At 56.9% G+C, this 16,578-nt stretch overlaps 1 protein-coding gene across 1 annotated transcript; it reads right to left on the reverse strand.

Moving 5' to 3' along the window:
• Positions 1-2,331: 2,331 nt before the first annotated feature.
• Positions 2,332-11,322, reverse strand: MATN1 (matrilin 1). The gene is made up of 8 exons (XM_059136499.1): positions 11,211-11,322; positions 9,169-9,515; positions 6,808-7,030; positions 5,978-6,103; positions 5,139-5,555; positions 4,412-4,564; positions 3,509-3,589; positions 2,332-2,865 (listed from the first exon to the last, which is right to left on the reverse strand). The coding sequence occupies exons 1-8, from the start codon at positions 11,305-11,307 to the stop codon at positions 2,816-2,818; spliced, it is 1,494 nt and encodes a 497-aa protein (XP_058992482.1). The 5' UTR covers positions 11,308-11,322; the 3' UTR covers positions 2,332-2,815.
• Positions 11,323-16,578: the final 5,256 nt, after the last annotated feature.

Consider the following 16,578-nt stretch of genomic DNA (forward strand, 5'->3'; position numbering starts at 1 on the left):
AGTAGTGACAGCTCTCAGCTCTCAGCTCATGCGTCCCCTGGGAGATCCTCAATGACTGCTTATTTCTAGATCATCTCTCCATTTAGCAGATGAGGGACTAAGGCCCACAGGGAGAAGGGATGGTTTGTCCAAGCTCACGCCGCCCTCCGAGCCTCAACTCCCTGAGCCGTGACCCCCTCCCCCCACATACTGGCACTGCTCCAGGCAGAGAAAAGACTGTCCCTGACTTTGCCTCCTGGTGGAGCTGGGGGATCAGTCCCATGACCGTGACGCAGGTGGGCCAGAGCCATGGTGCACACTCTGGTCTCCAGCAGGTAACAGGTGCCCCAGGTGGCACAGTCCCCGGAAACCAGGTGACTGCAGGGTCTCAAGGGACACTGGCCCCAGACGGGAACGAGGGAGGTTCTCGGGTGCTGACAGGTTTAAATGCGTCCCTGAGGCTGGGAAACCACTCAGCAGATGGCAACAATGATGCCAACTCCACTCTGGGTGCAAAATGTGGGCGGGCCCTGAGCTGGGTACCCCCCACCCATCTCACTGACACCCCGTAAGATCTTCGAGGTGGTGCCAGTATCCTTTGCCTTGGATGTAGGTGGGGAACTCAGAGGGGGAAAGGGTTCCCCCCAAGTTACCAGGCAGCTAAGGCACGGCACTGGAACCTAGGATGGTCCCGCTTCGATGCAAGGGTTTCCTGGGTGTCCTGAATAGCCAAGGCAGGGAGTGTAGCCAGAGAGGGACGCCAGAGAACGACCCGCTGCAATGGATTAAAAGTGGCTGCAAATTCTTTATTGCTCTCTCTCTGTGAAGTGGAGTGTACCTCCCCACCCCTTGTGTTCAGCCTGGCCTAAAACTGCTTTGATCAAAAAATAATGCAGCAAAAGTCGTGCAGTGCCAACATGGGGCTCCAGACCTAAAAAGCTTTCCACAGCCCTGGGCTGCCAGAGAAGAAGTTGCGCTCCCCCGCCGGAGAGCCCCCAGGGACATACATGGAGAGAGAAGTGGAGAGAAGCCCAGCCTTGCACCCCCATCTCCCCAGGTAGCAGTCATACCAATGGGCCCTGTGGCACAGGGGAGTGGGCCATGCTGGAGGCTCCGGCCGGGTCAAGACCACTACAAGTGTGACCCCAGCCGACTCCACATGGAGCAGAAGAACCACCAGCAGAGCCCAGCCAACTCGCAGAATCATGCTGGGCACAGGTGTTTTTCGGGGGGGGCTGGTGATGTTTTGAGTCACTAAGTTTTAGCAGGTGCAGGGATATAATTCTGTCTGCAGGAAGTGTCTCTAAGGAAGACCTCTCAGGATGGTCTGAGTCTCTCATAAAAGCCTTTTAAAGACTCCCAAGTGTGAATCTAGTAGTAACTTAAAAATGCCCCATGACACAGGAATAGGTTCAGCAAATCACCCCAGCTCCCACTGTGGGACACCAGGGACTGAGACTGTGGGGGGCACTGCTCCAGAGGGGCCTGGGTGAGGCCAGAAGACCTCAGGTAGGGCTGGGGGAGACATGGGGTTCGGGAAACTTTCTCATGTGCCATCCTTGAGGCAGAGGGGTGCCGCCATTGGTGCTGGGGATGGAGGCAAAGCTGCTAACACCCAAGGAGGGAACAGAGAGGACACCAACACGGGCATGGGGTGTGGGGCTGGTGGGGGCACCCGGGGCCAGCCCTGGCGCAGCTGAGACCCTCCCAGCATCTCTAACTCACGCACACACACTCAGCCCACCGGTTCCTGCTACAACCTAAACACTCTCTCCTTTTCCCCAGCTGGGGTGAGGGTGACAGGTGCTCAACTGGACTGTAAGTCCCTTAAGGGCAGGGACTACATCTGCCTCGAAGGCCACCATCTCCCCTCTGCCTGCCATGGGCCCGTATTCTGTGTTTGTCTTCCGCATGCACACGTGAATGAATGAATGAAGCAGGAATGAATGAATGTATGAATGAATGCATGAACCGGCCTGTTTGGTGTCCTGGCTCTTCTTCTTCTTTGATGTCTTGTAGCCCTAGATTCAAGTCCTTGCTCTCCAACTGATGCTCCACTGAGCAAGTCATCTGAACACCCAGACACAGCTTCCCCATGCATATAATGAGGGCGACTCAAGTCCGCTGCAGGCAGGGCTGCAGGAGAAAGAAGCAAGAGCTGCAAGGGCAGGGCAACCCCGTGCCAGCTCTGGGGTAGCGGCCTTCACCCCTGTTCCCACCACAGTTGCCAGCCTGCAGGGTCCCCCTGCACCCGCCCCCCCAGTCCTTCATCCCGCTCCCCAAATGACCACGCTACTTCCGGCCCCATTCAGGGCTTAAGTTAAATCATATTTCATTGTTTTTCAGAAGGCAATAGAAAAAAACAGGAAAGAGATTCACAGCACTCGCAGTCAAGAAAGGGTTAACTAAAAAAAATAGGAATATATTATGTTTCGATTGAAGAAATGCAAACGCAGTCCCTTTCACACTCACCTTTATGTTCTCACTCACATACACACATCCCTGCTCCAGATACACGCCCACCCTCAGGCACGCAGGCACACACAAGCACACTCCCCAACACACCCACGCTCCTAACACACGTACACATGCCCATGCACTCACACACACGCATGTGCTCCCAGACACAGCCACACACCTGGCACACTCACACGAGCCCAGCAGGGCTGGCAGGACGGTGGGGGAGGCCTGGTGCCCTCAGGGCCTGCCCCTCCAAACCCCCCTCTCTGAAATGGCAAAGCTAGACTACACTTGGGGCTCTAGGGGACACACGCAGGACTCAGGGGGCTACGTGGGCAGTGGGGAGACCGAGAGGCTGCGGTGGGGATGGGCAGCCTCACACAACTCTGTTCTCCAGGACGGCCAGCCGCTGGCTCACAGCTTCCAGTGGACTCGGGGTTAAGGATAGGCCCAGGCTGACCAGAGCAGGGCAGTGATGGCTGTGGCACCTGCCCTCAGGACCCCACCTCCTGTGTCCCCCACCTCTCGAGAGCCCCTCTTCCAGGGAGTTCTCCCACCCCATCTACAACATGTCACTGCCCTCAGAACAGTGCCTTCCCCAAAACCCAGTAGTTACTGTACACCCTGAAGGCCCAGCCCTGCCGGGGGCAGCTTCAGGCCTGCTGGGTCCCCCACCTGGATTCCCACCTTATCCTGACAGAGCCAGGGGACCTGTTCCAGGCCCAGCCTCGTCTGAGTGGAGACTGGGATCTGTCATGTCGCTGAAAGCCTGAGAAATGGGGAAGCCACACACTCCATGTTTTCCTGAGCACAGCTAGGACTCTGGATGGGTGTCCAAATCTCTAGGTCTTGGCTTCTGCCTCAGTTTCTCTGTTTACCCTCTAGGAGCCTCTGCTTTTGACAGGATCAGTACCAAAGGCCATGCCAGCCCATCTGTCCAGAGTCCAGCCTGTCTCCAGCAGGAGGCAGAGTCCCCACCTGCGACCCCACACACAAGGGGGTGCCTCCCTCTCCCTGCCCCTCACCCTGCCACTGCCCCCATCCCTCAGTGGCCTCTGGGAAAGGATATGCTTCCTGGTCAGGGCTTGCAGCAGCCCCTCCACTCTGGTCTGGAATTTCACAATGGACTCGCAGGCACACGGGTCTTCCTCTGGAGTGGACAGGAAGCAGGGAAAGAGAAAGGGGAAGGTGAGCGGTGGCGTGGCAGGGGGACAAGGAGAGCTCACAGCCCAAGACCAGGACTGAGGAATCTTGGGGAAGTGTGGGGGGCCTGTGAGAACTGAGAAGACAGAGACACGTGTAGGGTTCTGAAGCAGAACTCCCAGGAGCGACAGAGGGGGAGACGCCGAAAGTCTTCCCAACCCCACAGAGCCCCAATAAACCTCCAATACCAGCACCTCCATGCTGGTCAACTACTACATGCAGGACACGGTTGCTAGGGACCTCGAGGTCATCTTGCCAGCTTCACCCAACACTTTGGGTTGGAAGTCATTAATCATCCCATTTTACAAATAAAGGACCCGAGAAATGAAACCACTGGATCATGGCCCATAGGCAGTGTCACAGCAATCACACAAACCCAGGCACCTCTGGCTCTGTAATCCATACTCTCTAGCCACAGGAGGATGGGGAGGTAGCAGGGTTCAAATCCTGGCACCTCTGGTTATTAACGATCGCTCCACCCCTCTGGGCTTGGTTTTCCTGTCTATAAAATGGGAATAATATTTCTACTAATTAGGATTGAATGATTTAGTATTTGGAGAGTACTAACAACAGTGCCATTCATGTAAGAAGCATATGTTTGCTAGTTGCAAAAGTGAGAACGGTCAGCCCTCCTCCTGCTTCTGCCAACTCTTGCTGCCACCGCAGCTCCTGCTTCTCCCCACCCCCATCCAGTTCCAGGATGGTTCCACAGTCTCCCCACAGAGCCCCCCCGACCCCTCCCATCAGTGCCCTCTCTGGCCTCACTAACCCACACAGATCTTCTTCTGCAACCTCTTGCCAATCTGGTTGATGGTCTTGAAGTCAGCCGTGTAGAAGTAGTGCTCTGCCACGGGCTCTGAGGCGATTTCCCTGAGCTCGTCCTCCACGGCATTGCCCACACCCACAGCAAACATCTTAAAGCCTGCCAAGAGGAACAAGATGAGTGACAGTGGCCATGGGGACAGGCAGCAGCATCTCAGCCTCTTGAGAAATGTCCAGCTGATCAACACCAGACACTTCTAGTGGCAGCTGCTGGAATTACAAGCAGAGTGCCTAAGAGACTTCCAGAGTTCCCTGAGGTTCTTCTCCCTTATGTCAGACCTGCACTGATTCCTTGGACGGGGAACTCCGTAATCTCATATACCCCCCAGAACCATCCATCTGGTGGCTATTATTATCCTCCTTAAGTAGGTGATAAAACAGACTCCGGCTTGTCCCAAAGTGGGGCTGCCTTCCAACAGTTGGTGTGTTCTGGAGAACATTCAACTGACAAATTTCCAAGCCCCACCTACAAAAGGACCCTTGAAACAAACTTCTTACTTTTCTGGGGACTCTGTTGTCTCATCACAGATAAGAAAGAGTTGAACAGACCCAGAACTCCTCATTTATCTTGCACCTGGGGTTAGGGTTTAGACTCAAGACAGACAACTTCCAGTCGAGCTGTTCCCTAGGTATCCCTGGCCATCAGTGGTGTTCAGGGTCCAGGCACCACCTACCAAGGTCCTTGGCTTTCTTGGCAGCATCGTTAATGTAGTCTTGGCTCCGGCCATCGGTGAAGACAATGCCCACCTTCTGGGCCCCAGGCCTAGCCCCGCTGGACACAGTGAAGGAATTGTCGATGAGATACTTGAGGGCAGCCCCAGTCATGGTGCCCTTCTCCATGTAAGACATGTTCCGCACTGCCGCCTTAATGTCCTTCTTCGTGTGGAAGCGGCCCAGCGGGAACTCCTGCCGCACAGAGCTTGAGTATTGCACGAGCCCCACTTGGGCCAGTTTATCTGACACGTCCAGCGTGTCCACGATCTGATTGATGAACTTCTTCACTAGTTCAAAGTTCTCCGGACGCACACTTTTGGATCCATCGATGAGGAAGACCAAGTCAGTTGCCGAACTGCCACCACGGCCATTGCAGACTGGGAAGGGTAGGAAGGCGAGGAGATGAAGCTTAGGAGCCCGTCGTTCATCCTGACCACAAGTCAGGAACCCATCACACACCTGAGGTTTATCCCAGCCTCTTTTGTCCTCAAAACTCCCTCTCGAAAGCCAAGGTTCCTGGCCTCGTTTTATAGCGTTGGAAACTAAAACTCCAAAAGCCGTTAAATCATACAGCTCAGAAGGAGTGGCGCTAAGATTTGAACTCAAGACTATGTAACTTGTTCCACCATACTAAACCTACCACCCACCGTGACAAAGAGGGACAAAAGTAGAAAATAACTTTCTGCAGACACCAAGTTCTAGGAGACATCTACCACTGTTGCAGACTAGCCCAGAAACAAAGCCCCATCCCCTCTCCTCCCCACCCTCCCCAGGGCTTGCCTGTGTCCAGCCCACTGACCATTGCAGGTCTTGCCGTCACTGTTCAGGGTGAAGCCCTCCCGACAAGCGCAGGTGTAGGAGCCTGGGGAGCTGAGGCACACCTGCTCACAGTCGTGGTCTCCAGTGGCACACAGGTCTGACACCACTGTGGGGACAAAAGGAGACTCAGAATCTAACGGTCTCAGGGCCTTGGACATCTCAGCCAGGGTAGCCCTTCACACACTCAGGGAAACAGACCATCCCCTAGCTGAGGTCTGAGCCCCACACTCCCAGCCCCAGGCCAAAATCACAGGTCCGCCCCAAGCGGACTCTCTCAGCCCCGCCTCCCGCCCTATTCAGCACCGCCCCGTCAGCCTCTGCCTTGTCCATCTCCGCCCGGCCCCGCCCCGGCCTGTCCCCGATGCCGACTCAGTCCCGCCCAGTCCTGCTCCTGCCCCGATCGACTCTCTAGTCACTCCCCCATCCCGCCCTGCTCCCTGACCCCACCCCCACGCTCAGTCCCAGCCCTGTTCATCCCCATTCATCACCCCATCCCTCCATGCTCCCCGCCCTAGTCCTCCCCTGACGTGAACTCAGCCCCGCCCTACCCAGCCCCGCCCTATCTAGCCCCGCCCCCAATCGACTCTAGCCACGCCCCCACCCTGCCCCTTCCCTGGCCCCGCCCCGGAGCTCAATCGCGGCCCTATCCATTCCCGTCCGCCCCGCCCCGGTCCCACCCCCGAAGCGCACTCAGTCCGGCCCCGATGCTCTCAGCCACGCCCCTGCCCCCTGCGGTCTGGCCCCCACTCCAGCTCCCCAGAGCGCTCCCCGAGACCCCAGCCTCGTCCATCGCCGCCTCTCCCGGCGCACCGCAGAAGGCCTCCTGGAACTTCTTGGACAGCTTCTCGATGACGCTGTAGCTCTCCACGTAGTCGACGTGCTCTTCCTGCGGCTCGCTGGCGATCTGCTGCAGCGTGGCCTTGTCCACGCGGCCCACGCCGATGGCGAACAGCTCGACGCCGCTGGCCCGGGCCCGTGCAGACACGTCCCGCACGCTGTCCTGGGGCCTCCCGTCCGTCACCACGATGGCCACCTAAGACACGCGGGGCGCGTGTGAGGACCAGGCCTTCCTCCCGCGCTGCGCAGGGCCGCTCAGCCCTCCACTAAGCCCGCGGGGCCACTGGCAGAAGAGGACCCTGAGGCCCGACGGGCAGAGCGGCTTGCCCAGGTCACACAGCTAATCCACACCAGATGGATCTGATTCCCCGCCAGGGTTTCGCCCCAGGGAGGGGAACCTGACTAGCAAAAGAGGAGACAGGTTTCCTCTCTCACCGAAAGACATGGCTGAGATGTTCTTCCATCTGACTAGGGCCTGTGGGTGTCTCCCCGCTCGGGCAGGCCGCAGTTCTGTGATGATCTGAGGGCAGGACCATGTCTCCCCGCTCAGACTGGGGCCTCTGAGGACAGGGGCCCGGCAAGCGGGCCCGACACCATGCAGTTCTGTCCTTTGGCCAGCAGAGAGCAGGCGAGGCTAATAAACGGCGGCTCTGCTTCCAGCCTGACCATCCTTTCCCTCCGGGCCCTGGGAGGGGGGTTGTTCCCACATAGATGATGGCTCCCTCTTCTCCCTCCGTTCCCCAGGATGCTACATTTCCTTTCCGAAAGAGATAACACTGTCTGCTGCCCTCCCACAAGGTTCCCCTGTTTGTGCCCTGGGAAGGGGCACAGAGGGGACCCTGGTGCTTGGCCTAACCTCACCACGCCCACCTGAGCCTGCCCAGAAGCCAGAGTCCTCACAGTGCTTCTCTGCTTCTGACCTGGGTCCCCACCCTCCGCCCGGGGCCCCAAACCCCTGTCTTAGTGACCTGTCGTATGGTGGTTGGAAATGACGCTCACCTTCCTGAGTCATCTAGGAAGGGGGTGGGTTGTTTCTTTATCACTGTGGGGACCCCTGGGGAGTGATCTTGCACCCTGCCCTTCCCCACCAGAGGCTGAGGCTCGCCTGGCTATGACTGTCCACTGTCACAGGCTGCCCCACTCCCCGAGACCCACTGTCTCCCGGAGCCCCGACTATCCCCCTTCAATCCAGCCTTGTGACCTTGAACCCACCTTGTAGGGGCCTCCCACAGGTGGATTCCAGGCTGGATGGCACAGGTCTGGGGGCTCTGTGTGTCTTCATGTGCCTACCCCAGGCCCCTAACTGGAGGTGTGACACCTATAGACACTGCCACCATCCCCTTCACCACCTCTCTCCATTAGGATCACCCCAGGTCACCACAGCCTGTAACGACCATGACCATCAACCTCACAGCAGAGCTTGTAAAGAGCCCCCACAGAGGACGACCAACAGGCTTAGCGCTCACAGGCCATTTCTTTGAGGGCTGTAATGGCCGGGATTATGGCCTATCCTCTGTAGATGTTCCTACTACTTATTAGCTGGGCAAGACAACTTGGGCCTCTGTGCCTCAGTTTCCTCATCTGTAAAATGAAGTCACCACCTTCAAGCAGGATTGCATTCCTTCAGCACGCAGATGTCAGACATGGCCTGCGTGGGGGTCAGAAAGTATGTGCCCGGGGCTGAGGTCCTGGGCAGGTAAAGGCTGACTCCTTGAGGCTGTTGAGGGCTAGGAAGGAGAGGTGTGGGCATCGGTGGGCAGACCACCTTGGGATGCAACCTCTGACCGGTCTTACAGGTCCTGGGCTGTGCTGGGAAATCCTGCTGTAGGGACCAGGTCTGTGAACTCCTCGGCACCTGGCCTGGAGCCCGTACTGACGTCGGCTTGGGGCACATCACCTCATTTTTCCAAACCCCTGCCCTCGGAGGCTTATTAAATCAAACTGAGCTAGCCCTTCCATGGGGCTTGGTGGGTCCGTGCCCTGTTCCAAGCACACTGTGCAATGGACTTCACAGAGGCCTGCTGACAGTCCCTCAAAAACGAGTTGCATCATTGTGGTTTAGACGTGAAGGGACTGACACGTGCTGCTCAGGGTGACAGCTAGTCCAGGGAACAGGGTGGAGGGCAGGCATCTGGACTGCCTCAATCAGCCCCAGGGAGCCAAGGTCCACCAATCTGAAAAAAATCAAGCACGCTCCAGATTGAGGCCCTGCAGTCAGAGCGTGGATAAAGATGGCTTCAAGGCCCAGCTCTGCCCCTTGGCTTCTCTGGGCCTAAGACACAACCTGAAGCATGTTTGGGGAATCCGGGAGGGCGGGAGGGGTGGGTCGCGTACCTTGCTTATGTCAGGGGACCTGGCCCGACCCCCCTCGGCGTCGCTGAAGGCTTTGTTGATGGCAAACTGGATGGCCAGGCCCGTCATGGTCCCCGTGGACAGCGGCTGGATGCGGCGCACGGCCCGGAGCAGAGCGGCCTTGGAGCCGTGGGCCCGCAGCGGGAATTCCTGCTTCACAGCGCTCGCATAGTTCACCACGCCCACCTGGGTGGCATTGGGTCCCACGTCCAGAGACTCGATGACCTGGGACAGGAACACCTTCACCTTCTCGAACTCCACGGGCCGCACACTGCGTGAGCTGTCCACCACAAACACCAGGTCCGTGGGCCGGGTCCGGCAGAGATGCCCTGCAAGGGGGGGCACGAGGGAGAGGGCCAAGCACAGGGGGTGAAGGTCAGGGGCTGCTTAGACCGAGACTGGAGGTCCCGGACAGTATAACCTGAAGCTGGGCCAGGCCAGCTCGGACCTTCTGTCAACATGTGGACACCCGTGGCTGGCCCAGCTTCTGAGCCCCTTGGGGAAGACAGAGGCTCAAATCTCAGCCCCAGGGAACTCACGGTACCTCCCTGAGCTTAGTTTCCTCGTCTGTACAATGAGCTGACAGTCCCCTCTTTACAGAACCCTCAGGGCTGAGCAGGAGTGCGTGCAAGGTGCCAGGACAGGGCTAGGCATGCAGCTGGTATCCAGGGGGCGGCAAAGGAGATGACAGACTTTAAGACACACTTCCCAGGCTGTGGCCCAGAGTGGCTGCCATGGCCACGGCAGAATTTCTCCTGTGGGGGCGGTGGGGGAGAGGGCGCAGAGGACAGAGCCCCAGGGCCCAGAACAGGGCCCATGGGTTTGGTCTCTTTCATCTCAGCATCAAAGCCAGTCACCCGAGGGGACCCAGCTTCCCTCAGCCCCGAGGAGTCTTCTGGCTGGTGTCCGTGGGCAGGGAAAAGGGCAGGGATTCCTCGTGGCCACCGTGGCAGCCTGACCCGGTGGGTTCCTAAGACACATCCCCATGGAGGCATGTCTTTCCAGACACCCCAGCAAGCAGCCCCATGGGCTGGGACGTGCATGAAGCTGGAATGAAGCAGAGTGAGGTTCGAATCCCGGTTCAGCCCCACTGTGGTCCTGGGCAGCTCACTGCACCTTTAGGAGCCTCAGTTTCTCATCTGTCCAGTGGGGAGAATAAGGCTCACTGCTTGTTACTCTCACTGGCCTGACCCTGCAGCCTGGAGAGGCTCAGTACAAAGGCCCTCCTCTCTGTGCCCCAGAACTGAGCAGAGCTGCTCCCAAGAGAGGATTCAGGAAGGCTCAGAAAAGGAAAGGGGTCCTGGGCTGTCCCAGCCCCCCATCCACAGCGCCCTAGGTATCAGAGCTCCTCAAGGGACCTTAGTAATGACCTTGCAGCCGCACCCTGGTCCCTACTAGTTAAGGCTACATACGGGTAAACTGAGGCCAAGAGAGGCTGAGGGAATTAGCCACACCATGGAGCATCAGGAACCAGGAGAACACCCTTCTCCAGCCTCAGTTTCCCCATCTGTACAGGAGGAGCTGGGCATTCTGGGACTCGGTGCCCAAGGCAGAAGCTCTGGGAGTGGTACAGCAGGCAAGAACCCACACCCGGAGAGGCTGGAGGGGCTAAGGAAAGGGGTTGGAGTCCTGGTGACCCCAGATAGAGTGTGCATGCAGCCCTGGGCTTGGTGCAGCTCCAGCGTCTGTCCTCAGGGACCCACAAGACTGGCTCTGGCAGCATTCGTGGTCCCCAAGGGGGGCCTGGGAGCTAAGGAGCCCCAGGGAAGCCTGTGAGGCTGCAGAGAAAGGCCCACTCCTGTCCCTCAATAGCGCAGACCGAGGATCATCCCTGCTTTGGCCCTTATGAATGTCACCATTGCTGTCGGCTCCCGGGCCAGCCTGCTGTCCTCCTACCCCCTTGTCCCCCGACCCCTCAGCACCCCGGCCCATCCCGTACCCCATTTAACCTCTGCTCCTCTTGGCCAGGCTGCTGGTCAGAGGCCGCTCACCCTATGTCCCCCACCTCACATGGACCCCCTCACCTCTGGCCTGGGGGGCAAGGCCCAATGTGCACAGGGCCTGGAACAGCAGCAGCAGCAGGCCACACTGCACGAGGCCAGTGCCAGAGAGGAGCCTCATGGTTCTGGCAGGGCAGGCAGCAGCCAGCACAGTGCTGAGGGCCAGTGGGGTCCCGGTCTTATCAACCTCGGCGGCCAGGCGGCCCCCACTGACATGGGGGTGGCTGCCAGGGGCCCCTAGCCCCCTTGGGGGGCGTGGCCCAGGCTGAATGGAGGTGTGTGTGCCCAGAGAAGGAGGGAGCCGCCTGGCCTGGGCTCAAGAGGCCCCTCCGACCACAAGGGCTCCTTTGCCTGCAGAAGCGGACCTGCCGCTGGAACTCAGGAAATCTCAGGTGGGTGGAGGGCAGCTCTGCCAGGGGTTGGAGCCTGCCCTGACCCAGAGCTGCTGCTCCAAGCCCAGGGAAAGCCAGCCCAATGGCCTCGAGCCCTGCACCCTCGCCCCACACCCCACCCCAACCCCCACTCTCACCTCCATCAGTTTCCTTATCTGGCACTCGCCCTGCTCACCTGGCCTGTCCCCTACCTCCCTGCCTTCTCCCCGCCAGGCAGCCATACCTGGGGTCCCTGACAGGCCCTCCAGGGCTTTGTACCAGCAGGGTCACCTACCCCAAACGCCCCTCCCTCCCTTTCACACTCTGACATGTGTGCACAGGGCAATAGAGGCAATGGGTAGGAGCACAGACCTGAAGCCAATTACCCAGGTTTGCTGCTCGCTACCTGTGTGACCACAGGCCAGTTGCTTCACCTTTCTGATCCCACCTCCTAGGATGGGTGAGAGGAGCAGAGTTATAGGAACAGTCTCATTTAATTCCCTTGACAACCCCATTATGCAGCTACTATTACTACCCCCATCTTCCAGAAGAACTGACAAACAGGGAGATGGAGTAACTTGTCTGAAGTCACGCTGCCAAGAAGTCATTGCCAGGGGCACCTGGGCGGCTCAGTCCGTTAAGTGCCCGACTCTTGGTTTCGGCTCAGGTCATGATCTCAGGGACGTGGGATGGAGCCCAGAGACAGGCTCTGTACTCAGTGGGGAGTCGGTTTGGATTTCTCTCTGTCCCTCTCCCCCAAATGCCCTGCACATATGTGCATGATCTCTCTCTCTCTAAAATAAGTGAATAAATCTTTTTTCTTTTTAAAGTATCATTGACAGAACAGGGCCCCAGGCCAGTGCTCTCGGCCACCCTGCTTGCTTGGGTGTAGCTTGGCAGAGGTGCCTTCTCCAGGCCCACCTCTCCCTCACTCCCCCAGGATTAGGACCCCCTTCCCGTGCTTCTGTCATTGTGTGTCTCACCTCTGAGCTGTTAAGAGTCTGACTGATTCATCCCTGTGTCTGGGCCCAGTCCAGGCTCTGCGCTGGAAGGCAAAAATAAAGGCTTGTAAATAAAGGAGCGTCACCAGAAATGGACCTGCTGCTGCATGGAGGTTCAGTAACTGATGAGATCACATGAAAAGAGCACAGGCTTGGCCATCTGAGAGGCCCAGGTTCAGATCTCTGTCTGTGACTGAACAGCAGTGTGACCTGGAGCAGCTAACTTAACCTCTCTGAGCCTCAGCTTGTTATCATGCGGTGGGAATGGTGGTTCTTGGCATCCCTGCCTCACTGGGACCAGGTGAAGAGGCAATGAGAAGACAGGGCAGATGGGGGTCAAAGGATTGTCATCTTTCTGGGAGACAAGACCGTTAACATTTAAGACTATACGAGTTATGCCTCAAAAAGAAATGTACAGACTTTTTTTTAAAGATTTTTATTCATTTATTTGTCAGAGAGAAAGAGAACACAAGCAGGGGGAGAAGCAGGCTCCCCACCAAGCAAGGATCCCAATGTGAGATTTGATCCCAGGACCCTGGGATCATGACCTGAGCTGAAGACAGAGGCTTTAACCCGCTGAGCCACCCAGGCGCCCCTGTTCCCTTTTTTCCCTTTTTTTTCCCCTTTTTTTTTAAAGTGACCCAACCAATAGTCTCACAATCTTGAGCGATAATGGCAGCCACACACTATTACTGTGTCTTCCTGTCTCCAAGGGCATCATCCCATTTGTCAGATGAGACAACTGAGGTCTGAAGAAGCCTGAAGCCACCAGCCAGTTAGCCCTGCCTGGAACTCGGGCCTCACCCCTCTTTGCCCCGGGTTTAGAGAAGGAGGAAGCAAAGAGTATTTCCCTCTGATGTTTCCCATTTAGATTTTATTGTCTTGTATCCTTCATAGCCGTCCCCAGCTTCAAATGGCTAGTTGAGGCTGCCGGTCCCTTTCCCTCTACAATTTTTAAGTAATTATTTCCTCCAAAGACACTATAGGGCACAATGACTGCAGTGCCTCTCACTTCCCCACAACGGATCATAAATGGGTTAACTGCCTTCCTTCTGGCCATCAGCTCCCTCCAAGGGGGGCATCTGGCCCCACCCAGCCTCCAACGACCTTCAGGACCCAGCGCGAGTCTGGAACAGGGTATCTGGTCATCAAGCGAAACAATGCATTAAAAGAAGCAACAGGTGACAAGTGGGTTCCGTTCCCTTGGGAACCGAACAGGGTCAGGCAGGGGTCTGCAGCGGTGGCCACGGCCCAGCGGAGCTGCTCGAGGAGAACGTGATCTGCAGCCTTCCAGCCCCGCATCCCCTCCCAAATGCACCGGGCCGCGGCCGGAGCCCGGAGTACACGGCTCTCTTGGCCGAGCCAGCAGCTGGGCCCATGAAATGGCTCTTTCAGCTCCACATCTGAATGGCCGTTGTATGGGCTCCTCAGAGGAACACAGGCGCCTTTTCTGTGTCACCCATCGGCTCATTAGCAGGGCCACAGAAATGGGCCACAGGTACGTTTTCAGGAGCAGAGATAGGTTTCTTCCCAAAGGGGGGGGGGGGGCAGCTTTCACATTCCACAGCAGGAGCAAGGGCTTGGAGGGAGGAAGCTCAGCGTATACATTGAGGAAAGAATATAAATATTTGTGTTTTCAAAATGTGAAGCAATTTTCTTCCCCCCAGGAATGAAAATCAGGAACAGTGTGTCCGGTATGACCCAGAGGGAAAAAAAACGCTCTCAAGTCAGACGGGCAGCTGTGAAGGGCTCCCGCTGTTCCCTCTCCTTGTTTTCACACACCTCGGGTTTCCAGAAACTTAAAGCCTTTAGTGTTTCGTCCGAGAGAGCCTTAGTGCTAAAGCGAGGGGCCCCGGGCAGGCGTGGTTCCATGGCAGGGGCGCAGGAGCCCCCTCCCGCGCCCCATGACTCCACTCTTTTCCTGAAGAGCAAACCTGGTCATCGCGCGCTCCTCCTCCCTCCGTCACCACCAGCCTCGCCGTTTGGCGGGATCCACACATACTTTTACTCTTATTTATTTACTCTCTTTAATTAACTCTAAACCAACCAACACACTTGGTATAAAACATTCCCCTCCTCCTCCTGAGAAATGACAGCCGTGAAATCTCTGGGTTGCTGTGCAATTTATAAAGGTATTCCAAGAGGCCTTCAGATAAATTCGAAACTAATTAAATTTAACTTCTGCATCCGCACATCACCGCAAATTACCTCGGGTCCTGCCACTGGCCTGCATGCCAGACTTTGAGGAATCCTGTGAAGTGCAAAGCTCCAGAATCAGACACAGCCCCGGGGCGGGAGTCCCTGTGGCTTCACCCGCTGGCTGCACTTGACTTCACGGTTCTGTTCTTCCGCTTCAAGTCTGCCAAGTTGGGACCTCGGCGCCCAGGTCACGGGAGGGTCGAGAATGACACGGATGAATGCTCCATCCACGTTTCTTGTTTCCGCCTTACCTTCTTGTATCGGTTAGAGAACAGGCTAAGCCACAGTGACAAATAAGCCCTCGGATGGCTTATTAGCACAAAGGCGTGTTTCTCTCTCAGGACACAGCCCAGGACTAGACACACGCCCCCCCCCAACCCCGCACAGCCCCTTCCCAAAGCCTCCTCCATCAGACTATCTCACCATTTCCAAGTCCTCTGTCTCCGGCCACGAGAACAAGACAATGACAGCAAGAATCTCTCTGCACACCCTCTGATAAGGAGTAGCCACTGCCTGGCTCTGCCTAGAAGCCCGGGGACAGGACGTGGGTATTCAGTGTCACCTTCCCGAGGGAAAAGAAAAGCTTCTGTGGACCCTCTATCCCTTCTAGGTGAAAATTCAGATGCCACCGGGCATTCGAGCCTTCTCACAATCTGTCTCTTGCCACCTTTTCCAGGCCATTCCAGTCTCGCTCCTGTCCCCTCTCTCCCTCCCCAGCTCTGTCCCCTCTCTTCTCTGGCACTGAGCAAAGTGTTCCTTTTCCTTCACTGCAGCGGATTCCACTTCAAGTTTTACTGACCAGTGGTGGGGGCTCTTGTCCCATGAGCTATCTTGTCCCATGGGGTCCTCCCAGGAGGCTATCCTAGAATTCTGCCTAGCTCAGGGGGTATAGACCGGTGTAGAATGAGGGAGGGCGGGAAGAGGGGCAGAGGGCAAGAGATTGATAATTCTAGCATTCTTCAGTTTGGGGAAAGTTGCTTCGGGGTCAGTATGGGAAGGACTAGGTGCTCCCTGACCTACCAAAAGGATAGCCCAGTGGTTAGTCTCATAACTCGGTCTCCAGGCCCTTGCCTCTGTGGTGCCTTCAGCAATGAAGGAGGGTGGGAAAAGTGACCCATGGAGTCTGATGTCTGGGGAACAAGGTTTGGCACGGTCCTTACTCACAAAATGACTACAGACACACAAGGGCATTCCTAAGGATGTCCAATGCCAGAGACATTTAAACCTTTCCTCCCCACCCCCGACCCTCCCCTGAGATACCCAACATCACCTCCCCAGGAAGAGGGGCCAGAGACGTGTGCAGCAAGATTCCTGGCATGTCCTTTCTTTCTTCCAAAGTCCTACACACAGTGCTCAAGAATACCTTGGCTCTTCCCAAAACCTTCTGTTAGGATTTCAGCTCCAGGGACTATAAAATTTCAGCAACTGGGTCAAGGTCAAGCGACCATATCTGCGGGATTACAAGCTCAGAATGGTCATCACAGGTGAGACTCCCAGGCCGGAGTCACTCCCTGATAGGCAGTCCCATCTCCAGGTCTTTACCCAGGCTGCCTCTCTGCCTGGGTTGTCCCTCCAGCACATGGAACGGAGGAAAATGCAAGGCCAATGTCCTGCCTGACCAGCTGGGCCACTGAGGTTGACCAGATGGACTCTGTTTATTTAGGGCCATAGCTCACTTGCGTTGGCTGCTCTCTGCCAAGCCTACTGCCTATCAGAGCGCTCCTGGTGGCTAATTAGGCAGGCTTCCTGCTGGAGTGCCAGGAAACTGGAATGCGAGTGTGGGCTCCCAGAAAGCCCATCCAGGAAGACAGTGGACGGAGA

The sequence above is a fragment of the Mustela lutreola genome, chromosome 10 (assembly GCF_030435805.1).
Source record: "Mustela lutreola isolate mMusLut2 chromosome 10, mMusLut2.pri, whole genome shotgun sequence".
In the NCBI taxonomy this organism is placed as follows: domain Eukaryota; kingdom Metazoa; phylum Chordata; class Mammalia; order Carnivora; family Mustelidae; genus Mustela; species Mustela lutreola.